Consider the following 27,020-nt stretch of genomic DNA (forward strand, 5'->3'; position numbering starts at 1 on the left):
GGTATGGAGCATACTCCACCACACTGCTCCAATGCGGGTTGGTGGAGGTGTTTTTACGGCTAATAGCCGGGACCAACGGCTTAACGTGCCCTCCGAAGCACGGAATCATCTTACTTTTTCGGACAATCAGGTGATTCAAGCCTGAAAAGTCCTTACCAAACAAAGGACAGTGTCACACAGAGTCCAGATCGTGAGCCTAACGCTCTAACCACTACACCACGGAGGCTGTATGTGCGTATTATGACGCTTATTTTTTTATGACAATAATTGCGTCATTTTAAACACAAAAACATAATGTCTCTTGACTCTTACGCGACTCTACACACATTTGGCGCATGGTAATCAAGTGTCGACCACACAGGCGTAGGAACAAGTTAATTTTGCATGTTACTGTTTAAACGAATATTAGCGAAGCATCATCTTGTTTGGTCTAGCAATTAAAGGTTACATGTGGTTTCATAGATTTATGCTCTTTGAACGCTTCTCTTGCTTATATTTACTTAAGTATACTTAAATTTACCTAATATTTTTCTAATTTGTAAGTTTGCTGTGTAATTGTTATTTTACTTTATTTTAAAATACTTACCGTTAATTGTGTAAGATATGTACGCCGTAATTGTCATATATATATTAGTCACAACACCGTTACCTTCTAATTGTAAATTTCAATGTAAGTACTTATGGCTGGGCTGTACTTATAAATAAATAAAATAAATAGTCTGATGACTTGGTAACTTTTGAAGTAACGTATCTACTAGGCTCCCATCTCCGCCTCTGCAACCGTTGAGGTCTTCACCCGTATCCCTGGGCAAAGGTTCTACGTTATTGCCGGTACGGCAATGCAGGACGGAAGAAGCTTTTTTTTTATTTTTTTATTTTTGACGTGACTTATTGTAGATTTGCCGCAGATGGCATTAACTACTTGGCCGGACAAACGGGGAGCTCTGAAGGCTCTCACCCGGTCCGGAAGAAGCAAGTCACAGGGACTGTAACCTGGAACCTGACAGAGGGCAGCAGTACCTGTCAGTGCTATTCAGAGGCGGAGTACAGGAGTCCTAGTATGCCTTTGAAATAGACTACTCTGGGCGCCATCCCACTTGTGTCAGACAGAGTACCTACTGCGGGGGTGGCAAGCAAGACGGAAACCACTGCCCTATTTGTCCCTATAAAGTAGCATGGAACATGTTACACCGACAAGAGCGTGGCTCTTAAATTAGTGATGTGATGACCTACTAGGCAATGCACGGTGCCCGATCTCACGAGATCTCGTCTAATTTTTCGGGATCAATTTCGAGATCCCGTTCGAGATTGAAGGGATTACGCGAATCTTCTTGAATTATACATTTTGTTATGATAAATGCTGATTTCCAAATAAAACTTAATTATTTAGTTAGTAATATTGAAGAATAAATTGTTTTATTTCAAAAAATATTTTGTTTTAATTAACCTCACACATCATAAGCGGTTTTCATCGTTTTCAGCCATCCTAGCTTTACATTTTTTTATTTATGAACTAGACGAGATCCCGAAAATTTCGGAATACCGTGCCCCCAGATTAAAAGAAAAAATAAATTACGTAACTACATGTAAGTACTTAAGGATTAATAAAACTACCAACATAATAAAACAAACATAAAATGTATTTACACTCAACAACAGACTAGACCACAGCAAGTCACTTATATAATATAATTTATTTATATTTTATTTTATTTATAAAATAATCATTAACGTTTTATTTGTTCTTCAAACAAAACTAGTAGGTACTTATAGGTACATAAAAAAGTTCTCTTATTCTAAGTTTCACAATTCCGAGAGGTCAAAACGGCCACATTGAAGCAATTCATCACCAAAAAAACAACATTATAATTTGACATTTGTGCATGTAAAATCGTAAGTTAATCGAAAAGTAAATGCGCGATGGCAACACAATGTCAAGTAGCAGAATTCCTTTAATGTGGCCTTTTGGTACAAATTACTGAATAGTCAGTCGGTCCCAACGACAAATCATCATCCCGTTTTTCACAGGGTCCGCTTACCTAACCTAAAGATTTGATCAGTTTTTTAGGTACAGAAGCGATTGCCTGTCCGACCTTCCAACTCGCGAAGGGAAAACCAGCCCAATACAGGATAGGTTACATACTTCCGAAAATGCATTTCTCGGGAATGTGGGTTGTCTCACGACGTTTTCCATCACCGCTGAGTACGTGATACTCATTTATGATCAAACATGAATAAGACGACACATAATAATAATTAGTAGAGGTTGAAAATCTAACAAAAAAAACCCCCTCGACCTTTGAACCGCCATCCATGACGATCGTGTAATAATAATTTATAAGCTATTGTAATTATCGAATCCCTACTCTATAGCTTCCACTGTGGAGCAATGAGTAGATCCTAACGTAAAAATGTAATCAATGTAATGTGTCGCATTCTATATTAGTTTTGGGGAACACAGCCTGGAAAGTCTCTCTTTTTTTGACGTGACTTATTGTAGATTTGCCGCAGATGGCATTAACTACTTGGCCAATGGGAAGCGCTGAAGACTCTCACCCGGTACAACGTTTAAGACAACAGGCCTGAGGGTGCCCAGTTGGGCGCGAACCTCGGCTCAGGGCGTCGTCTGAGAGGAAAAATATTTGAAAGAATTAATCGACCCTAGTGGGTCGACAGCGATAAGCGCTGATTGAGGGAAATCGTCGACCACGCCAGCGGGGTCGGTATCGGGGTCCTAACTCGTTATACCAACATCGAAATCGTAATATTCTTAGCTTCCGTATCAACGTAGGGCCTTCGACCTTCTACACAACGTACCTATTACGTCAAAATAGACGTCATGAGTAGCAGCTGGCTTACTTGAGTTTATAACTACGTATTTTTAACAGTTACTTCCCTGTTTTTTCATAAATCATAAATTATTTACCTATTTGCAAAAAAACATGGTAACATAATATAAAGATCTTACAATTATTTTTGGACCTCACATTTTGCCGTAATTTGGCATAAATATATTTTTTTTGTTTCATAAATATCCATCATTATATTAAGGTAATAATCGTCTTTAGTGTTTAAATTAATCCTTAAAAAAATAATAGCTTAGTTATTACATAAGTATTATGGCAAGCAATAAGTATTATTAGTATCTCTTTTGAGTTTTTATCACAAAAAACTTGAGCAAAGTCCGAATGCCTAAAAACGTATATATTTAAGTACATAATACTTTTTTTTATTAAGTAAGTACATTAAAAGAATACGTGTATGAAGCGTAATTGAAAGTATGGTATTATAATTAAATCAGGTATGCTCAATCCTACGAAAAGCGGCCATTGCTCATACAAAACACCTCGTTTTACACAGACACTACACATTGGCGCGGTTACGGCGCATCTGTGTGAGTGACGTCTGACGCCCATACAATTGAAGACTAACGCAAGACCAAGGGGTTAGGTAAACCTAGCTCAGCCGGTGGTAGTTCTTCCTTATTCTATGGCAATACTTTTCGACCGTCACACACGATGATAGTACTGATCTAAATGAGTTGTCGATACTATCGATTGTCCTGTCTGTAGTATACATGATTTTCAAGGTCAAATATCGTTAGGTTGACTACATTAGCTTGATCAGTTCAGCAACGCTTCTATGAGGCCTTCTTCTCATCCTTGAGCGGCAAGGTCTCGTCATCATAGTCCATCCTGCTAAGCAGCACGGGCTCTGCGCCCTTCTCTTCGTACCCCTCCTGCTTGAACGGCATGTCTCGCTTCTCCAGCTCCTCGGCCAAGCGGATGAACAGTTCCCTGGTAGAGGATTCTTTGGTTAGAAGATGCACAAAGTACTTATGCTAGTAAGTGAAATAAGTCTGGTCAAGATGTCGAAATTCCAGAACCAGCTCAGAGAAATGGACGGGAGTCACCAATCGCACGCGTTTCACTCTGCCAAAGTACATGAACAATCACTTCGGGTTTTGTTACTTATGTGGTTTTGCGGTATGCGTTTATAGGAGACGTGGTTATTTTTCTTAAGAGCGTGCAATGAATAGAATGTTGTACGTATAAACCCAACCTCCACCAAAAAGTGGCAGAAAATACATCAAGAGTAAAAGCGCATAGGCAACTCCCTTCTGTAATTTATCTGAAAGTGTAAGGATGGCGCTTCCGCAAACCCGCAGTGGAGCAGCGCGGTGGAGTATGATCCATACCCCATCTGACTGGAGGCCTGTGCCCAGCAGTGCGACGTATACAGGGGGGTTAAAATGGCCACATCGAAGCAATTCATCTAAGAAAGCAATATTGCAATTTGATATTTGCGCATATAAAAGTAAGTGCGCAATGCAAACAAATGTCAAATAGCAATATTGCTTTTTTTTGATGAATTAAAAAAAACTAAACTCAAAACTAAACTCACTGGAAGACGAATCCCTGCATGTTCTTAGACAGGTAGTAGAGGAAGAGCCAGTCGGCAAACTGGCAGCCGTTGACGACCCTGATGACGTTGGTGGGGCTGAACTTGGAGCCAGCCACCTGGCGGAACATCATCTCCGTGAACCGTGTGGACCGCCGGTACACGAAGTAAGAAACGACGCGCCAGATCACCGCTGTGGGGGAACGGCATAGATGAACACAGGTCGTGAGAAGCAGCAGTAGTTTTAGGATGAGACGTTCGATAAAAATATACACATACGTTTATAAACTCATCCCTATATCCCACCGGTGCAATTACATTTGCTTCGATCCTGACACACTTCTCTTGCTTCCTCAACATCAATCGTTTCATACACGCACGCCGGTCCAGAGTAGATCGTACTAAACCTTTTAAAGAGATCTCAAATTTGGTTGGCAATATTGACGGTTTAAAGTGTGACTATATTAGCCTAAGGTGCAACCTTTGGAGCAATTACACCAAAAAGACCTTCAGTGCTCTGCGCGTTCAATATAATAACGCCTTCAGGGGGTTGTTGGGGCTGCCCTGGCGCTGCAGTGCCTCGGGGATGTTCGCCTCCTGGAGCACTGATGGCTTCCAGGCTGTTCTACGCAAGCGTGTGGCTTCTCTGTGGGTGCGAGTGCGGGGCAGCAGCAACAGTCTCCTGAAGGTGGTCTCACAAAGGATGGACAGTCCCATCCTCACTCACTGGATGTACATGCATGTGACATCCAATGAAAATTACAAATTTTACTAACTTAGATATAATCTTCTATTACTAACAAAATATGGATAAATATCCGAAATAAATATTTCATTCATTCATTCATTCATAAGGTTCGACCATTATAGACGGCGATACGGCTCACAACCTATCACGTTGGTCGAACAGAAAGCGCGGTGTGGTGTCGGCATTTAGTTCATCTTGTGAAGGATGAACCTCTGACTACCCCAATTGGAATATAGTGTGAGCTCATGTTATGTTATCTTTAACATAATATATGGACGTATAGATGAACTTATTTGGTGAGAAGAACTAAAACCAGTAGTAGTTCAGTTTTTGGAAGACGTTTGCTGTCGTCGGACAGATTTTATTAGTGGCTTACTAGCAGCACAAACACATTAGACTTTTGTTTTCGGCAGACCCTTAGGCCCTCGAGACAACCACGGTCGCACCATCAACAACTACCTATACAATTGACACCTGTCGTGTTGAGGAGCTCGGTGGCGCAGCGGTTAACGCGCTCGGTCTGCGATTGTTCAAGTAAAGCAACTTTCGCAAAGGCCGGTCATTGGTTGGGTGACCACAAAAAAAAAAAGTTTTCATCTCGAGCTCCTCCGTGCTTCGAAAGGCACGTTAAGCCGTTGGTCCCGGCTGCATTAGCAGTCGTTAATAACCATCAATCCGCACTGGGCCCGCGTGATGGTTTAAGGCCCGATCTCCCTACCCATCCATAGGGAAGGCCCGTGCCCCAGCAGTGGGGACGTTAATGGGCTGATGATGATGACACCTGTCGTCATGCGCTGTTGACCACGACACAACGCATCAGTTGTATACAACGCTACATCATATGGTGCGTCAGTTGGTGTCGACACTCGAGCTTGCGAGGATCACGCCGCATCGTTGTGACATGAAGGCTAATTTTTTTCTTTAACATGGCAATTACGTCACACGAAGCTCGCTTTCCATCATATACCAGCAACCAGCAACTCACCAAGCAGCGAAGCGATGAAGAGGAACAACAGCCAGAACCAGAGCACAGTGTAGATCTTCTCGTGGATGATGTTCAGCGCCATCACGCACAAAGCGTCGTGCTGCTGGATCGAGCCGCTGGGACCGTACTTGTGGAACAGGCACTTTGTCACCTGGAGAGCATTAAAAACTTGTTCTAAATTCTAAAAACTCCTAATACCTCTGACTATATTGAGCGGAAGCGAAAATCTTCCGGGTAAGGAGTAGTCAGAGGTACATCCTACACAAGATGAACTAAGTACCCACCAAGCTTTCTTTTAGAGCAACCTGATTGGTGCTGAGCCGTTTCGCCGTCGATAATGGTCAGGCCAACTGTGTATGTGGCAGAGGAAGACCTAGAAGGACGTACATTGACCAAATTGGAGATGTCCTTAGAAAAGGTTCAATACGATCTACTCCGAACCGGCGTGCGTGGATGTGAAGGAAGCAACAGAAGTGTGTCAGAATCGAAGCAAATGGAATTCCATAGTGTCTGCTTACCCCGGTGGGAAATAGGCGTGAGTTTATATATGTATATAATAATATTGAACACCGGAGTTCAAAGACCCACGTCGCAGGCGTAAAGGGCGCCTTTATAAAATCTACGATGTTTTATCCCTTTTACTAACCAACCAACCTCTTTAGGAATTTAATAAAAAAAATACCACTCAAACCCAACAAAGCTTGTTTTCTTGAGGTTTGGGTACTTAGTTCATCAGAAATCAGAAATCAGAATCATTTATTCAACGTAATTATCATGGATAAACTTGTTGAAGGTCAATGTAACATTTTTGAATTTACGTCATTTCGCAAGGTGTTATGGCTGAGGAGAAGAAATGACAAGAAACTGCAACAGCAACACATCTTTTAAAAACCAATGAGGATATACATTACAAGTTATTTAATAACTAGAGGAACACATTCAATACCAGGCATTTTTATCATTTAGGTAGTCATTAATCTTATAATAAGCTTTTCCTGCGATGGATGTACCTCTGACTTCTACGCCACCTAAGCTCATGATCATATACCCTTATGCATTGTTGTAGCAAACCTTAGGAAACACAGTCTCCAGCGGATCCGCAATGTTGTTCCAGTTCTGGACGCTCATCACCCAGGGGCCGAGGCAGAGGAAGTTGCCGTTGAGGAAGATGTTGATGAGCCAGATCTGCAGCATCACGTGCAGCAGGTTGACCACCTCCATCGCGACAAGCCACGTCGACCACGTCCGGCTGATGCGGAGCCTGGTTGCAGAACAGTAAGGTGAGAAGGTTTTGATTAAATGACAGATGACCATAATAATATATAGGGGGTCTGGACAATGGATGCACGTAAAAGACTCCGAAAAGAATGGTTTATATTTTTGACGTGATTTATTGTAGGTTTGCCGCCCATGGCATTCATTACCAACCAAATGGGGAGCGCTACAATTTTGAGAGGGTTTTTTAAATTTCTGCCTAAAATTGACGTGTGTTCCATACATTTTATGCCTGTCGATTACCCGTCCTTTTCCTTTTCAGCGGATAAGAAAATGTCAGGTATAACTTAAAATAAACTTAGATGGTGTGTACAGTCATGAGCAATATAATGTACCCAATTTAGGACTCTGTCGCACTAACATATTTGACATTTATTGAGACTTACAGTTCCATTTATCAAAAAAGTTAATGTGACATGGTACCAAAGTGTATACATATTAATGCTCGTGACCGTACTGAAATCAGCAGCAATGAAACAATATCTTGCCGTTAAAATGTAGTAGGTCCTTATATATAGTTGTACATCCATATTTTTTTCTGCCACTGTTACCAACCTTACCTTAAAATGATATCCTTCCTAATAGTATTCAGCCTATTCTCCAAGGACAGCTTGGAAGGCACCGTCGTGCCATTCACAGTCATATCTTGGTCCTCAAGCGCTAAGCTGGCGTACTGCAGACCTTCTACCAGCGCCTTTATCCGCCCACCTACAAATGTATAAGGACTATTAGAACTAGTGCTTACGCTCGGTTTACGATACATCCTGGATTCGATTCTCGGTAGGGTCACGCCAGAAAAAAACACTTTGTGAAACTATCTTTATTAGTTAGAACTACTTTTTTTTAACGTGACTTATTGTAGATTTGCCGCAGATGGCATTAACTACTTGGCCGGACAAATGGGGAGCGCTGAAGGCTCTTACCCGGTACAACGTTTAAGATAACAGGCCTGAGGGTGCCCAGTTGGGTGCGAACCTCGGCTCAGGGCGTCGTCTGAGAGGAAAAATATTTGGAAGAATTAATCGACCCTAGTGTGTCGATAGCGATAAGCGCTGAATGAGGGAAATCGTCGATCACGCCGGCGGGGTCGGCATCGGGGTCCTGAAGTGTTTGGTGTCGCGAGCTGATTGGCTGCCTCTATGGCTAGAGTAATCGGGTCGTCGGAATCGTATATTACGTCCTTCGGATGCCAATACTTTTCAGTTAGAACCACTTGATTCATCAAAAATATAAACGTATGTATAAGTAAAAATATCCTGTTCGCGTAATGCGCGTGACTTACATTTCGTAGTGTCACAGAATCAAATCCTTGCTCGGTCTCTTAACCCCTGAATTCGACTTTATTTTGAATTCATGTTTGGATCATCTAGGTACTTAATTGATATCACGTGGTTTCCAGGATTTGTGTCTCGCCCCCTATTAAATGGGACATAAACGTATCTACCGCGAGGAGTGAGTGTGTATGTACGGTCACGAGCATTAATATGTATACACTTTGGTACCATGTCACATTAACTTTTTTGACAAATTGAACTGCAAGTCTCACTAAATGTCAAATATGTTAGAGCGACAGAGTCCTAAAGTGGGTACATTATATTGCTCATGACTGTACTATTATACACCTCTGCCTTTCGAGGATACAGACGTTACTATGTGTTGTTGTGTTGCTATGTCTACAAAGATATGATTTCCTTTCCATCGATATGATGAATTTCTTCAAACGACAAGATATCAACTATCTCCGCTGATATTTCATGTGATATTGCATCACTATATGACTCATTGAGTTATTTTACATGTATTTTATTATACTTACTCATGACAGACGCATCGAATCAAGTACAGAGCATCATCTTTCAAAATATAGACGGTCTCATTCACGATAAGATAAGTACATCAAACAATTGCAGAGAAAATAAAGCAGGTGCTGATAACGCATTTTAAAAAGTGCATTAGCTCTTTGAAATTGTGGAGTGATATGATAACAAAGTTGAGTTATAGTAAGCACTTCTTCTTCTATCGTATGGGTTGTGAGTTGGATGACATCGGACATTGTCAGTTAAAACAGCGCAGGGCCCAAGATGCAGCCTTGTGGGAATCCGGCGTTTAACGGGGGCGGTGACGAGAGCGTCCCTTCCACGTGGTAGCGAAAGGTTCGATTTGAGAGAAGTCTCGTATGATGTGCACGAGACGGTTTGGCACTCCCAGAAAGTAAAGCTTGTAGATCAAGCCGTTGGGTCAGACCTTATCAAAAGCTCTCGCCACATCGTATGGCAACGCGCTATAGCGATTGCTGTGTACACGCTACTATAGTATCCTAGGTGGTGTGTGTTGGGTCGAAAATATAAGTAAGTACCTCGGTAAATTATGGACACACACACTAACAGAAACACGCAATAACAGAAAGGTCGGTGAGGTGTAAGTAATTAGTTTATCTTGCGATGGCTTCCAAATTCTAATTCAAAATCAAAAATATCTTTATTCAGTAGGTAACATAGTTACACTTTGAATCGTCATGTCATGGTAGAAGTCGTGTTTATGTTTTAAAATAATTATTGTTATTTAATTGATGCATGTTGTGTGTTTATATGAATTTCTATGATTGTAATTGTATTGTATTAAGATTGTATTAAGCATTATCGAATTGGGCCTGGCCTGTAATGATAATGTGTTTGGGTATGTAAATAAATAAATGTAAATGTAATGTAAATGTCAATTTTTACATAACGAACGTCTCATCCGCCTAAAACTACTGCAGCTTCTCACTACCTGTATAGCCGGGGAAAAGAAGCTGCAAGAAAAACTTCGATTGGAAAATATACGTGAGCTTATGAATCTATGTAAATTATGAACCTTTTATAAAAAAGATTGTCACAAATGTAGTATAAGAAATGAAAACGGGGTTAAGTATGTATTTACTCGCCACTCAAGATAATATAAGTGATGATATCAAACTAGCACAACGGATTAAACATCAAACTATCTGGAACTACATTTTTTTTACGCCACCTATTGTAGATTTGCCGCGGATCGCATTAACTACTTGGCCGGACAAATGGGGAGCGCTGAGGGCTCTCACCCGGTACAAAATTTAAGACAACAGGCCTGAGGATACCCAGTTGGGCGCGAACCTCGGCTCAGGGCGTCATCTGAGAGGAATAATATTTGAAAAAAAAAATTGACCCTAGTGGGTCGATAGCGATAAGCGCTGAATGAGAAAAATCGTCGACCACGCCGGCGGGGTCGGTATCGGGGTTCTGAAGTGTTTTGTGTCGCAAGCTGATTGGCCGCCTCTATGGCTAGAGTAATGCACTGGAACTACTTCATGGTAACAACACCATCACATTGACAGCAGTAATCTAGATCTTGGTAATATGCCTGCTTCCGATCATCAGACTCCTCGGTAGTTGACCGTTCTTTAGGCGCCGATACTTTTCTGTGCCGTCCCTAAGCGGGATGTATTCAGAAACAGGAGGTTTGGGTGATGCGGAGCAGAATCGAAAAAACGTTTAATTATTTGAGCCTTTGGGCAATGATTGGATTGGGATACTGACCTTCTTTCTTTTTCCAGATATAATGCGGCAGGTAGAAGCAGATGGACTGGAGGAATAGAACGAAGGGTACCCACTGGTAGTAGGTGTGGTGCAGGGTCTCGTCTGAGTCGGACATGGGGCCCACTCCGGGATGAGGCAGGAACCCTGCTTGGAGGAGGGACTCGTTGTAGTGACGGACCTGAGATAACGATAAAACTGGTGAGAATGTTTCTTACTGAGGGTAAAGACTTCAGGGGGGTTAAAAAGTTCACATTACTATATACTATTATATGCGCAAATGTCAGAATCAGAAGCATTTATTCAACGTAATTATCATGGATAAACTTGATGAAGGTCAATTTAACATTTTTGAATCTACGTCATTTCGCAAAGTGTCATGTTTAGTTGACTTTTAAAACTTGATTGATATTATAATCAATTGATACAATAATAATAATAAAGCACTTTATTCCACACAAATTCACAAAACATTTACAGGATAAACTTATTCTAAGGTGGGCAAAGGCGGCCTTATCGCTAAGAGCGATCTCTTCCAGACAACCTTCGGCAAAGGATAAGGATAATCTACAATTTTCCATATCAAATAAGTACATCATGTTGAACCTAAGAAATTAATCGACTATTCGCATTTTTATTACACCACATAGCATAGACATCGCCTACAATCTAAACCTTGATTAAAATATCATTAAACGTTGACGTTTCAACGATATGGTCAACTTATGTTGGCTATTTCATGAAATATGACTATTTCATGAAATGGTCGAACACATCATGAAATGATCACTTCTACGATCTGGCCACGACAGGTATAAGTCTAGGTATTGGTTTTGGAACGATATTTGAAAAATCAGTTTTGCTAATTATGCAGGTTGTTATTATAATGCGACTAAAATCCCAAATCAATTTCCATAATATCTAAAGAAAATCATGATACTTACAACAGTGAAAGTAGCCATAAAGAAGCAGTAAGTCTGGATAACATGATTCGGCACACCCTGGTCTGAGATGCACTTGATGTGGTCTCCGAAGTACTCTCTGGCGCATACCAGGATCACAAAAGCCAGTAGGATAGTCACCGTAGCCTTATAATGCAGTTGGAATACGAAATTTTCTATCGTTGGCCTGTACAACTTGAATCGCACGCGCGGTATGAGCGTGTTTATCGTTGATACTAACATCTTGCTTGGTTATGACGCCTTGGTACTTTTTGTGACGTGTCTTGGGGATTTGCAGGGGATAGCATTCACCGCTTGGCCGGAAATCTACTTGGCCAGGGTGTTCTGGTCTTCTTTTGTGCTTGGGTCTTCTATTGCTTTTCCTTTCCACAATCACATAAGTTATGACGATCTATCGCTGTATCATTTGTTAGCCTGGAAATTTAAAGTTTGGTATGTTATCAATACACTGTTGGTATGTTGACTACTCTAGGCGCCATCCCACTCGCGTCAGACTGAGTACGGGGTGGAAGGCAAGAGGGAAACGACTGCCTTATTTGTACCTAAAAAGTAGCATGGAGAATGCTACACCAATAAGAGCGTGGCTCTTAAATTAGTGATGTGTGATGTTGACAGCCTCCGTGGTCTAGTGGTTAGAGCGTTAGGCTCACGATCTGGAGGTCCGGGTTCGATTCCCGATGGGGACATTGTCGAAATCACTTTGTGAGACTGTCCTTTGTTTGGTAAGGACTTTTCAGGCTTGAATCACCTGATTGTCCGAAAAAGTAAGATGATTCCGTGCTTCGGAGGGCACGTTAAGCCGTTGGTCCCGGCTATTAGCCGTAAAAACACCTCCACCAACCCGCATTGGAGCAGCGTGGTGGAGTATGCTTCATACCCCCTCCGGTTGATTGAGGGGAGGCCTGTGCCCAGCAGTGGGACGTATATAGGCAGTTTATGATGTTATCCAGAAACCAAATCCAGGTCCTCTAATCTGGTAGTCAAGGTGCCTAACCAATCCACAATATTATTTTCTTTATGACATCCACAATGGTCTATCAGAAATCTCGGTGAAGCGTGGATACTCGGTCAGTTTATCTTGCGATAGATTATGTACCTCTGCTCTGTCTAGCCCGATTGGGTATACGTAATAGTCTAGGTAAATTCTAGAATTCCCCAGAATTTTCTTAAACTTCGACAGAGGGATTGCGTCCTCTAACATGATGGACTAATGTTATGGGCGATAGGCTGATCCCTTATCACCATAAGGTTCATCATATCCGTCTTAGGACTTCGTATCAACAGTGGCTGCAAGTTGTCTTTGATTACTTGTGGCTCTGCCCACCCCATTTGGGATTACGGGCGTGAGTTTATGTATGTATGTTTCTTAAACTTGTAATTCCTTGAAATCACACATTACGTTCACAAAACAGTGTTTCTAAGGAGTATTTGCCTTGAATTTATCAGATTTGGACAAAGCAGTGTCATGACCATAAATAATTAGGTAAACAACGGATATTTGGTCACACTTATGACCACATTCAAACATAGTATCATCTTCCGCCACCCAACGCGTTTAGAACCGAGCATATTCCACACCCACTTTTCGCTATCGGCCCTTTTTTTTTATTTTTTTTTATTTTTTTTTTTTATTTTTTTTTTTTTTATTTTTTTTTGACGTGACTAATTGTAGATTTGCCGCAGATGGCATTAACTACTTGGCCGGACAAATGGGGAGCGCTGAAGGCTCTCACCCGGTACAACGTTTAAGACAACAGGCCTGAGGGTGCCCAGTTGGGCGCGAACCTCGGCTCAGGGCGTCGTCTGAGAGGAAAAATATTTGAAAGAATGAATCGACCCTAGTGGGTCGATAGCGGTAAGCGCTGAATGAGGGAAATCGTCGACCACGCCGGCGGGGTCGGTATCGGGGAGCTATCGGCCCACTAGGGTCGAATAATTCTTTTAAATAAGAATAAATCACTCCACACCACGAAAAAGACGGCGCGACGAGTTGGACCGCTTTTAGAAACGGTGGCACGAACAAGCTGGGGACAGGGAGGAGTGGAAGAAGTGAAGAGAGGCCTTTGCCCTGCAGTGGGGCATTGAGGGCTACTAATAATAATAATAATGGCGAGTGAGTGGCGAGTCACCGCCTGCTCATTTATCCATGTTTACCAACATTGGTCGAGCAGGCGCCATAGTCCCCATAGCTCCAGTATCCCGGTCCACTAACCCCCAACCCAATAGCCCAGTTCCCTTTGTTCCCATAATCTGCAATAGTCCTACACGAACCGGGGATTGTCTTTGGGTGCACTCCCATAGTGCATACAGGGATAATCGCCGGTTGGTGTCACACCACATTTAGATTAAACTGTCTTAAGGGGCCTCTACGTGTTGGCTTCGGCCCCACGCACGCCTTCCAAAAGTCCGGGCCTCCATAGGCCCAAGATATGAAAAAGACACACAATAATAATAATATAATAAATTACTCAGACGAGGGTACCTTCAGGCCTTTTGTCTTAAATTTTGTACTGGGTGAGAGCCCTCAGGGCTCCTCAATTCTCCGGCCAAGTAGTTAATGTCACATGCGGAAAATCTACAAAAAAGAACTATATTTAGTACACTGTATATTGTACAGCTCGTTAACGGTTCCTGATAAAGAATTAATGTTAAATAACAACACATTGTTATGGTGTTTAATACATTGTGACCCAAATCGCTTTGATAAGGAAATACTGTTTCACAGAGAAATTAAGTGCGTTGTTTTCAGTTACCCCCTCCGTATGGGACATAATCCACCACGCTGCTCCATTGCAGGTGATTTTACGGTTAGTAGCCGGGAACGACGGCTTAACTTGCCCTCCGAAGCACGGAATCATCTTTCAATACAAAGTTTATACAATATTTTTTTCAGAACAAAATCCAAAAATGCGTTATATCAAGTTAATCTTTTCAAATATTATGTTTGTTGAGTTGCAATGTTATTGCGTTTAATTATGTGAAAATATTGTACGCTTTCCTCAGATGGAATTAAGTACTTGGCCGAACATATGAGGAGCGCTGAGGTCTCTCACTTGTTACAAAAAGTTGAGACAACAGGCCTGAGGGTGCCTGAGGTGGAACGAGCCTCGGCTCAGGGCGTCGCATGAGAGGATTGGATTATATTTAAAAGAATCAATCGATCCCGTGAGCCGATTGCGATATCAGCCCGAATGGTTCTTTAGCATTATCCCGTTTTTTTTACAGGGTCCGGCTACCTAAATTGAAGTTTTGACAGGTCCGGTTTTTTACGGAAGCGACTGCCTGTCTGACCTCCCAACCCGCGAAAGGAAAACCAACCCAATACAGGTTAGGTCTAGACATTTATGATCCAAACATGAATTCGAAAACAACAGACAGTCATTGGTTTATGCCTGTGCTGGTTTCGAACCTGGGGCCTTAAAGAGAGAGAGAGGCAATCATTCTACCAACTGGGCTACCACGACTACATAAAAGCAATCTTGTATCAATTCCAAAATCAAAAATATTACTTTAACACACTAAACACTTACTTGAAACGGACACAATCCAGAATTTGAAAACAGAACTTAAAAGCACTTGACCCGAAAATGTTCAACAAAGTGTAAAAAATAATTAAACAGACATACGTGTATTTCGCGTGTTTGTCGAACGTCGAGTATGCCGTATCAAGTGATATGATAAGATACGCCGACACCGAGATACGATATGAGTATAATAGATATACTTGAATAAGACAATGACTTGCCTGCGAAGTCATTGTCTTATTCAGATGCTCTTGCGGGAAAGAAGTCGGGAGAAGAAAAGTCGATAACTTCCAATTCCAAATAGAATAATTTCGAGTCAAAACGTCCCCCACCACCAACAGATTTCAGACATATCTCATTCGAAGCGCCTTAATAGCAAGTAGATATTTAGGTTCTATGGCAACCTTTTCGAAATACGAGGAGTTTTAGCTGGAATTCAATTTGGGTTGAGAGTTGGTAATCAATTCCACAACCGACACGATAGAAGAAGCTGGAATTCAGATTTTTAACGAATTACAAATAAATATGTCTTCCTTCTATTTTACAAATATATTTTTTCAAGTCATTAAGTATTTTTTTTGTAAAGTATTATTATTATATGTATTTTAGTTGTGATAGGAACAGGGAATAAGACCCCCCGGTCTTATTCAGTTACGGTCATGGTCCTTTGGGAAAATTCTGGGTAAAAAAGACCAGCATTTTCAGTCCATGGTTTTTCTAAAACTCTTTTATATATCTTATTCTTTAAGTATTTGGTTTTTTGTAAGTATGTCATTTACGTATGCCTACTTGGAAAATAGAAATAGATTATTATATTAAAAAATAGAAGGCAACAAACCTTTGAATGTCCATTGTCTAGGATGATTCGCACCCGGTACAAAATACGGACAACAGGCCTGGGGGGTGCCCTGTTGGTCGCGAACCTCGGCTCAAGGCGTCGCGCGTCGTCTGGAAGAATAGGCTTGTTCCCAACTAGCGAAATCAGCTACTTTTTACAAAACATCAAAACATGGAATTTGCACACAGATTTGTATGAAAAAGCACACTGTGGCGTCATAGAAAAGCGTGATAAAATGTCGAACTTATTGTAACGTTTTTCTTTATTAAAATTCATAAATAAGTTAACCAGAAAAAAGAAAATGTGTTTCTTTAGTTTTACATCTATCTTTAGTTAGTAATCAGAATTTCCTAATTTATCTTGAACATAATACACGACCCAATTATATTTGAACGTATTTTCATTCTATACCTCTACTGACTAGACAATTTTCTTTATTTGTTTACAAAAATATCTTCACCCTAACAATCAATCACACTATATCATTTTATCTCATTATAATCCCAAGATTAAACGATTAACCAGACGTAACTAAAATATATATACCTACATAACATAAATTACGTGAAGTTATAATTACTAAGTCAAACCAGGTCAGTGGATTTGTTTGAATATGAACAAAACAAGGCGTGATTTCAATCGTACTTATGTTAAAATAGAAATAATTTATAATAACTATAATATAATATAACATCACGAGCGTAAGTACACCTTTTTTTTGACGACTTGACTTATTGTAGATTTGCCGCAGGTGGCATTAACTACTTGGCCGGGCAAATGGGGAGCGCTGGCGCATGGCTCTCATCCGGTACAACGTTTAAGACAACAGGCCTGAGGGTGCCCAGTTTGGCGCGAACCTCGGCTCAGGGCGTCGTCTGAAAGGAAAAGCTATTTGAAAGAATTAATCGACCCTAGTGGATCGATAGCGATAAGCGCTGATTGAGGGAAATCGTCGACCACGCCGGCGGGGTCGGTATCGGGGTCCTGAAGTGTTTGGTGTCGCCCTGTAAGTACACCCTCTGGCAGGTTTTGTTTGTGATGTAACTAGTTGTTAAGTGCAATTAAGTATATTTAAGTCCCAAAGATGGGGGGGGGTGTAATAGACTACTCTAGGCGCCATCCCACTTGCGTCAGACAGAGTACTGCGGGGCGGAAGGCAAGAGGGAAACCACTGCCCTATTTTTCCCTAAAAAGTGGCATGGAGAATGCTACACCTTCTTCTATCATGTGGGTTATTATTGAGCCGCCATAGGCCCCTGACATGACTCATGTAATGTCTATGTACTTTGATAAATAATGTCCGGAACCAACGGCTTAACATGCCTTCCGAAGCACGGATCATCTTACTTTTTTTCACCTGTAATGTCCTAATCCAATTAGGGATCACAAAGTGATTTTTGTGATTTATCCCCACCGGGATTCGAACCCGGGACCTCGGGATTGTGAGCTCAACGCTCATCCACTGGACCACAGGACAAAAGAGTGGTTTTTAAATTAATGATGAATAGAGGACGAACCATTAACCGTACACAGATCCTGAAAACCATGTGATATCAATTATCTATGATCTAACAACAAATTCATTCTTTGTGAAGTAACCCATTCGATTTAAAAAAAGTAAGTATTACAGTCGACCGTCTCTCCCGCCATCGCACATCGAATTAATATTCTCCAAAAAATAGGTTATCTCTGTTTTTCCATCTGATACTTTTATCTACATGATAAACTAACCGAATTTATTATTTATTTTATATTTGCTTTACTCAAATGATAACACACCTTTTTTATGATTCATATTTTTTAGAACATTATTTTTTAAATTATCTTCAATTAAGGAGTTTCTAATGCAAACGTATCGCTGGATACACTGGCAATTTCACAATAAAAAAATATTAAGGAAAGCCATTATTGATTTAAAAAACATTAAGAATTATTATTTTTTATGGTAAAAGGCGATTGATACGTTTTTTGGCACGTCTATGGCCAATTAAAATATAAAACTGTCATTCACTTCCAAAATTAAATTAATAGGTATTTATTTAATTAATTTATTTTTGTTCTGTATTTGTTTGTGAAATAAATAAAGGGTATTTGTAATATATATTCGTTTTAGTGAATTATAATATAATTAGATCCCACTTCTTTTTACAAGGTAAGCCGTAATCCGAGTCTGGGACATAATATTAGAATGTGAAACTCTATGCGATGTTTGCGCATGTGCAGAAGTCAGATTTCTGGTTACATTGACATGATCGCTAACTGTTGTTGTGTAAGTTCTTGTTATTGATAAACTGATACTTAACACAAGTAAATAAAAGTATATACCCATTCCTCCCCAGCTATGTTAAGTTCTATGTAATTTGGGGGGGGGGGGGAGCGTATTGCCAATAACCTGGCACTTATCATAGAATTTAAAGAAATTAGTATTTTAACTTTGGCATCACAATATATCTTTGAAAACTTAATATATGTAAAAAAACATATAGGATTATTTGCAAAAAATAGCGATCGGCACATTGTTAATACCCGGTATAATATAAAAATAAACTTGCTTTACAAGTCAGTCGATTACATAAGATTACTGAATCTTTTAAGGGGCAATGTATACGTTTTTACAATAAGATTCCCATTGACGTTAGGCGGATGAGACGTTCGTTATGTAAAATTGACGATTCAAAGTGTAACTATGTTACCTATTGAATAAAGATATTTTTGAATTTGAATTTGAAGAAACCACTTGATATCAATGGGCTTCTTGACAACCGAGTCAAATGAGATACTCTTTACGAAACGTCAAAACGAAAGTTCTCTTTGAGTTTTTACGGAAATACTGTCCTGTGACGTCATCAATAAAAGCGGTCAAACGTCGTACCCATAATTACTTTATTCAGAAATAAAAATCGAATATAAGTCCAAAAGTGAAATGAGATTGATTTTTGATCATATAAGACGGGCTTCTATTTTTAGATTAGCATTTTATAATTTATCTTTGACCCAGTCAAAATCCAATTATATATAATCCACACATGAATTCAAATTCTCTATATACAATGCACCTCTGCTTACCCCTTCGGGGATACAGGTGTGATGCTGTTGTGTTTATTATTTATAAGTACCTATAATACTACTACTATTACTACTATTATTGAAATGATACCTAGGTTCAAGATAAATTATGAAATTCTGATTACCAAATAAAGACAGATCTAAAACTAATGAAAAACATTTTCTTTATCCTTATTTAACCTATTTATGAATTTTAATCAAGAAAAGCGTAATAATAAGTACTACATTTTATTACGTTTTTCTATGACGTCACAGTGTGCTTTTTCATACAAATTCCACAGTAATTTCATGTTTTGACGTTTAGTAAAAAGTAACTGATTTCACTAGTTGCAAACTAGCCTATTAGTGATTATATTTCAATAAAGACAATATTTTACAATATTCTCAATGCGCGGTAAGAATTAGATCTGTCAAAGCAACCTAGTGATGTGACGTAGGTAAATAAACACAGTAATGTATCAGTCAACATTACGTCGTACGATTCTTTTCTATCTAACAGTAAGTAGTACAGTCATGAGCAATGACCGGGTGAGAGCCTTCAACCGGGTGAGAGCCTTCAGCGCTCCCCATTTGTCCGGCCAAGTAGTTAATGCCATCTGCGGCAAATCTACAATAAGTCACGTCAAAAAAAAAATCGCACTATCATGTTTGACATTTTTTTTTATTTATTATATCTTAATACCAAAAATACAATTTGTCAATGCCCTGCAAAACTGTTTAAACAGTTTGTCTGCAGGAAAGAGTCTCTAATAATATGAACTTATATCTAATAGTCAATGAATAACATAAGTTAACTAGGAATAATAAGTTAGCTAGGACACGAGTCTAGAAGGTGTTGTTTAAGTGATTTTTTTATATTTACTTTTATTTGGTTCTAGACGGATGTTCTCAGGCAAACTATTCAGTAAGTAGTCTCTTACTGTTTGAATATTATTTAATGAGACTTACAGTTTAATTTGTCAAAAAGTTAATGTGACATGGTTTTATAGTGTATACATATTAGTACTCGTGACCGTACTTACTTAACATTATAAATTGATATCAATCTAAGACAGATTGATAACAGGAAAACGTAGCTATTATTCTAATCACCTGAAACTTCAAGATTAACGATTTCTTCATAAATTATGTCACGGATATTTCAGAAAATCGTAAAAACATCGTCATTCTTTATCTGAGATAATATTTAGCGATAAATAAGTCGTCAATGACTTGAAACACGTCAACATACAGGGTGACATAATGACCCATATTATGGGTCACTTACACCCCGTATAGTATACAGGTAGCCACACAAGTAGGTATGGGTGACAGTGACTTCGTAACGAATACTGAGGGGGATGATTCTGGCCATGATTCTGAGTTAATATCAAGTGGAATTTTCCGTCGCAAAAATCATGATTTTCTTGTCGGAAAATTCATAAAAAATTGTGTTTTTTTTTATTATTTTCAGTTCTATACTTTTGCGATGGTAATTTTCACTTGATATTAACTCAGAATAATAAACTGAATCATCCCTCTCAGTATTCGGTACGATGCGATATCACTTACACCCCGTACAGGTAGCCATACAAGTAGGTTTGGGTGTTAGTGACACCGTAACGAATACTCAGGGGGATGATTCAGACCATGATCCTGAGTTGATATCAAATGGAATTTCCTGACGGAAAATTCACAAAAACGTTAAGTAAGTGTTTTTATTAATTATTTTCAGTTCTATACAAAAAAAAAACGAAAAAATGCAAAAAAAATGCGATGCGAAAAAGAAAATGCGATGAAAAATTTTTATTCAAATTTTGGCTGAATCATCCGTCAAAGTTTTCGTTACGACGCCACTAACACCCTGTATACTTTGAACAATGACACATGGTGATGATGCGTTTAACTTTAATGTAACACTTAAATCATCGTACAGGCTTCCTGTTGACTGGCTGAGCTAATCTATGACTTGTCTCTTTAAGGAAAATATTAGTTATTTATAATGCAAATAGATGATTTGCCGATTCTATAGATTAGCGTTGGAGCCATGTTAGCCCAGTTGGAGAACCCTTGACTCTCACGTCGAGGTCGCAGTTTCGATTCCCAGCACAGGCCTAAACCAATCTTCTTCTATCGTGTGTATTGTGAGGTGAATTACCAACCCCATCAACCCTGGTGTCAGGGTTATTACTGAGCCGCCATAGGCCCCTGACTTAACGGGCCTTCCGAAGCATGGGTCATCTTACTTTCAGACAATCAGGTGACCAGCCTGTTATGTCCTACCCAATCTAGGGATTACAAAGTGAACGAAGAAGCCAACAATGGCGGTGGTGGTTACAAGCCTGCAATGTCCTAGCTAAACAAATTAGGACAGTTTTACAAAGTGGTTCGACAATTTCCCCATCCGGAATCGAACCCAGACTTCCAGTTCGAGGCTGTTCCTATAACATGTTCCTCTACTTATTTAATAACTTGTGCTCACGTGCCCTCACTGTGCGCGGGAGTTCACTGAGAAGATAGGCTACATAAGCCATCTTCAGGCGCATCAGCGTCGTGCCGACTAGGAGTCGAAGTGGTCGCAGATCATCGAAATCGGTCGGAGATCATCATCAAATAACTTGTAATGTATACCTACAGATTATCGAACACTAGACAGCCTCCGTGGTCTAGTGGTTAGAGCGTTAGGCTCACGATCTGGAGGTCCGGGTTCAATTCCCGATGGGGACATTGTCGAAATCACTTTGTGAGACTGTCCTTTGTTTGGTAAGGACTTTTCAGGCTTGAATCACCTGATTGTCCGAAAAAGTAAGATGATTCCGTGCTTCGGAGGGCACGTTAAGCCGTTGGTCCCGGCTATTAGCCGTAAAAACACCTCCACCAACCCGCAGTGGAGCAGCGTGGTGGAGTATGCTCCATACCCCCTCCGGTTGATTGAGGGGAGGCCTGTGCCCAGCAGTGAGACGTATATAGGCAGTTTATGTAATGTATACCTACATTGATTTAAAAGATATGTTGCTGTTGCAGTTTCTTGTCATTTCTTCTCCTCAGCCATAACACCTTGCGAAATAACGTAGATGCTTATCCATGATAATTACGTTGAATAAATGATTCTGATTCTTGACAAACCGAAAAAATAACCAAAGTCAATTGATTAGTGTAAGTATTTTAAATTTCCCACACCTTTTTCGTCCTAAAAATTACCATTATTTGCATTTTATGATGTCATTAACCTTCTAGAGTTCAAGGGTAAACGAATCAATCATAATCGACGGCCATTTAATTATAATTACACATTCATAAATGCCATTTTCCCTATTTATAGAACTACTTATTTAACTACGTCACCAGCCGTCTAAGCCCATTAATTTTAAATAAAAAATAAATAATTATAATTTCAAATGAGATATCAATTAGGCGAGTCACAACCAGTGATTTGCCGTTTCGGAGAATGTTCCCACTTTAGTTCTTTTTTTAAAGGGGCAAAACTTATGTAAAAATAGCTTTATTACCTAACCTTTAGGCAAATAAGATCGGAGTACAAGGAAGAGGAATTCGAAAGAGAAAAGCAGCCTAAGTTCTTACTATTAAAGAGTTTTACAACGGAAAAATTTCCGCTTTAGAATCAGTTTTTTTTTTGACGTGACTTATTGTAGGTTTGCCGCAGATGGCATTAACTACTTGGCCGGACAAATGGGGAGCGCTGAAGGCTCTCACCCGGTACAACGTTTAAGACAACAGGCCTGAGGGTGCCCAGTTGGGCGCGAACCTCGGCTCAGGGCGTCGTCTAAGAGGAAAAATATTTGAAAGAATTAATCGACCCTACTGGGTCGATAGCGATAAGCGCTGAATGAGGTAAATCGTCGACCACGCCGGCGGGGTCGGTATCGGGGACAGTTAAGAATCAGTAGCGACCCTAGCAAAATATTCAGATGATGCGAGACCTCACAGTGGCGCCCCTCAAAATACAGTTTTTTTTTTACGATTCTTCTATCGTGTGGGTTGTGAGGTGAATTACCAACCTCATCAACCCTAGTGTCAGGGTTATTACTGAGCCGCCAAAGGCCCCTGACATGGCTCATGTAACGACTTACCGGGACCAACGGCTTAGCGTGCCTTCCGAAGCAGGGATCGTCTTACTTTTTGGACAATCAGGTGATCAGCCTGTAATTTCCTAAGCAAACTAGGGATCACAAAGTGATATGTCCCCAACGGGATTCGAACCCGGGACCTCCGGATCGTGACCTCCGGGTCAGGGTTATTATTAAGCCGCCAAAGGTCCCTAACATGGCTCATGTAACGACTACTTACATAAGTAAGTTGTAACCGGGACCAACGGCTTAACGGCCACCGAAGTATACCTATTTTTTTTTTAAATGTCATCTACGGCCACTTATTAAATATATGAGTTTTATGTGGCCGCCAAGAGGTCAAATTCAGAGCAGGTGTGCCCCATCCAGTTACTCTCCTTGTAGATCCGGGGTTGCCAGCCAGAGTGGTCCTGTCTTGGTTGATTTTGGCGCCCCCTTAAAACAGCGCCCGGGGCCACCACTGTTGGGAATATTCCCAGGGACAACTGGTCACTGGTCACATTAATGGCGGATGAGAACCGAACCGGTAAACGGTCTCAGATCGGTTTGCAACAAAAAATGCAAATAATATGAAAGACACACACAGATGATTGATGTGGTACTACCTGACTATAACTCACGGGGAACTCGCGTACATAGCCCACGATCGTAATCCTTGTCGTGGTAGACAGAGCCTATATATACGTCCCACTGCTGGGCACAGGCCTCCCCTCAATCAACCGGAGGGGGTATGGAGCATACTCCACCACACTGCTCCACTGCGGGTTGGTGGAGGTGTTTTTACGGCTAATAGCCGGGACCAACGGCTTAACGTGCCCTCCGAAGCACGGAATCATCTTACGTTTTCGGACAATCAGGTGATTCAAGCCTGAAAAGTCCTTACCAAACAAAGGACAGTCTCACAAAGTGATTTCGACAATGTCCCCATCGGGAATCGAACCCGGACCTCCAGATCGTGAGCCTAACGCTCTAACCACTAGACCACAGAGGCTGTTATGTTACTAGTTAGTTAGAGCCGCAACACGTCAAAAGAATAAGTAATTTATTTAAGTTAAAACAATTAATGGTATCATTACAAGATATAATATGCACCCAAGTCGACTCACTTAGTATTGGATTCTCAAGATTCTGATCAGAAGTGGAATTTCGTGGTCCAGTGATGTGTTGTAAAAGGCGCATAAGTTATGTAAAACGAGCTTTATTACCTAACCCTTAAGCAAGTACGATCAGAGTACAAGAAAGGAAACCCACATTCCTTCCAATGATTTTATAATTCGGATTGGATTGAGTATAACTCACACTAATAACTATAGGGGCGAACAGAGATGGTTCATCATATCCATCTCTCGCCACTGTGAACTGTTCTATCTTATAACAACTTAAGATTGATTTTTATATTTTATTATTATTTTTCTTGGGGGTTAAAAAGGGCCACATCGAAGAAATTCATCTAAAAAGCAATATTGCAATTTGACATTTGCTCATATAAAAGTAAGTGCGCAATCCAAACAAACGTCAAATAGCTTTTGTAGATGAATTACTTTTTACGTTTCTGTTAATATGTATTTTCGTGTAAGTTGTTTTTCCCTACTCTTTTTGTATTGTTACTGTGGCGTAATAATAAATAGGTACTTTCTTTCGTTTAGATTCGACCCATCTCGACGGGAAATCGCGAGTTATGTATATCAGTGAGTTACAAAAGTACCACAGCTGACCAACACATCAATAAGGTACGTTTATGTGTGCCATGCCCGTCATAGCACATTAAACGAGTGTGCAGTTGGTATGGTCGCTCGTTGTATGGACCCGCGCGACTGCATTCTTTACCAGCCTGTCTGGAACGGAACTCATGACACTCGGAATTTAAAATTTCGCACAGATTTCTTTTTAAAAGGATTTGAAATTCGAATCTTTCTACTCGACCACAAACAAATTAGGGGGGTTAAAAAGGCCACACCGAAGCGATTCATCTAAAAAAGCAATAAGTATTGCCATTTGACATTTGTCTGCAATGCGCACTTACTTTTATATGCGCAATTAATGTCAAATTGCTTTTTTAGATGATTTGCTTCGATGTGGCCATTTTAACCCCCTACATGTTAATTTCAACTTAATACCTCCACGGGTTTTAGAGAAAAAGGACAGACAAACCGACAGGCAACAAAGTGATCCTATAAGGGATCCGTTTTCCATTTGAGGTTTGAGGAAGAGAAGAAAAATAAAATAAAGAAGAAGTATGAAGAACTTCTGAAAATAGTACAAGAGGAGAAGTTTACGGTAATGAAAACAGACGGGGTAAAATGTTTGGACACATAACATAAACATCGTATACACGTCCCACTGCTAGGCACAGGCTTCCCCTCAATCTACCGGAAGGGGTATGGAGCATACCCCACCACGCTGCTCCACTATTACGCCAAAACTAGAGATAATAATGTATGTAATCGAAACACAATAGAATATCTCCTTTCAATCGACGCAAATAGTAACCCTGACACCAGGGTTGATGAGGTTGGTACTCCACCTCACAACCCACACGATAGAAGAAGAAGAATTATTATTTATTTTTTATTAGTTTTTATATTGTTTTCTCGTCATACAGCGCATTAGTTTGCACTGTAATGTTGTATGTACGGTCACATATGTATATGTCACCGTAAAATTGTAAATAACGTTAGATTATAATCTATCGATTTGAAAACTCGCGAGATTGTGAACTGTCGAATAATTATGAATCGTATCATATTGCTTACAATTTAACGTATTATTTTTCGGTAGATTATAATTTATCGAAGTGAAACCGTCAAATTGTGATACGAAACGCACCTCGCGTGCTAAACCATAGAGTTACAAAACTATTAGAGTGAGCATAATGTTAATTTGGGATTCTCTTAAAATGCATAAATGTTTTTGTCATAATTTTAATTATCATAATCCTTTTTGCATAACGTTTTTTAGCATAATAGTTTTACTTTCCCATAATAACATCTAGGAATACTGGTTTGTTAGGTATAACTTATTTTTGGGATTAATAAATAGATATCCATAATTATTTTTTAGAATAATAGTGTTTTAATTTTTACAAGGCATAACAGTAGGTTAGGGTGCGGCGGGGGTGGCCCTTGGGCCACCCCTATGCCGCCAGCATGTTTATCTTACACACGAAAAGTATACTGAATTATACGTTTCAGATTTTTTAATTTTGATACATTTTTTCTTACCATGTGATGTCAGAATTATTGATTACTTACTAAATAATTAATAAATACGTACTTGATTTCACAATCTTGAAGAGCATTTATTTTATTTGACTGACACCTGTGTTTTATTCCTAACTCTATGGACACAGAACGGTCTACTGTAAGGCCGACCAATCAGGGACAGCCGTCGGACAGTTGACAATTTGACAATTGTAAGATTGTGATTTAACAGTTTTACTTCGATAGATTATAATCTGACGAATAATAATACGTTAAATTGTAAGCAGTATATTACGTTTCACAATTTTTCGACAGTTCACAATCTCGCGAGATAGATTATAATCTAACGTTATTTACAATTTTACGGTGACATATACACTTTGAAACCATGTCACATAAACTT

At 39.9% G+C, this 27,020-nt stretch overlaps 2 protein-coding genes across 6 annotated transcripts in view; one reads left to right on the forward strand and one right to left on the reverse strand.

The window, feature by feature from the left end:
- LOC126382225 (tRNA (adenine(58)-N(1))-methyltransferase non-catalytic subunit TRM6) overlaps positions 1-27,020 on the forward strand; it is a 460,488-nt gene that overhangs the window by 362,651 nt on the left and 70,817 nt on the right. The gene's annotated exons all lie outside the window — the stretch shown is intronic.
- Positions 1,620-15,578, reverse strand: LOC126382228 (innexin inx7). 4 transcript variants are annotated; one of them, XM_050032025.1, is made up of 9 exons: positions 15,549-15,576; positions 14,405-14,497; positions 11,905-12,336; positions 10,964-11,141; positions 7,970-8,117; positions 7,206-7,395; positions 6,135-6,285; positions 4,405-4,594; positions 1,620-3,797 (listed from the first exon to the last, which is right to left on the reverse strand). In XM_050032025.1, the coding sequence occupies exons 3-9, from the start codon at positions 12,142-12,144 to the stop codon at positions 3,641-3,643; spliced, it is 1,254 nt and encodes a 417-aa protein (XP_049887982.1). In that variant the 5' UTR covers positions 12,145-12,336; positions 14,405-14,497; positions 15,549-15,576; the 3' UTR covers positions 1,620-3,640. The 4 variants fall into 4 exon arrangements, with proteins under 4 accessions (XP_049887982.1, XP_049887980.1, XP_049887983.1 ...); XM_050032023.1 differs by having other exon boundaries at positions 15,453-15,572; XM_050032026.1 differs by lacking the exon at positions 14,405-14,497 and having other exon boundaries at positions 15,549-15,578.

This window comes from Pectinophora gossypiella, chromosome 3 (genome assembly GCF_024362695.1).
Source record: "Pectinophora gossypiella chromosome 3, ilPecGoss1.1, whole genome shotgun sequence".
Taxonomy (NCBI): domain Eukaryota; kingdom Metazoa; phylum Arthropoda; class Insecta; order Lepidoptera; family Gelechiidae; genus Pectinophora; species Pectinophora gossypiella.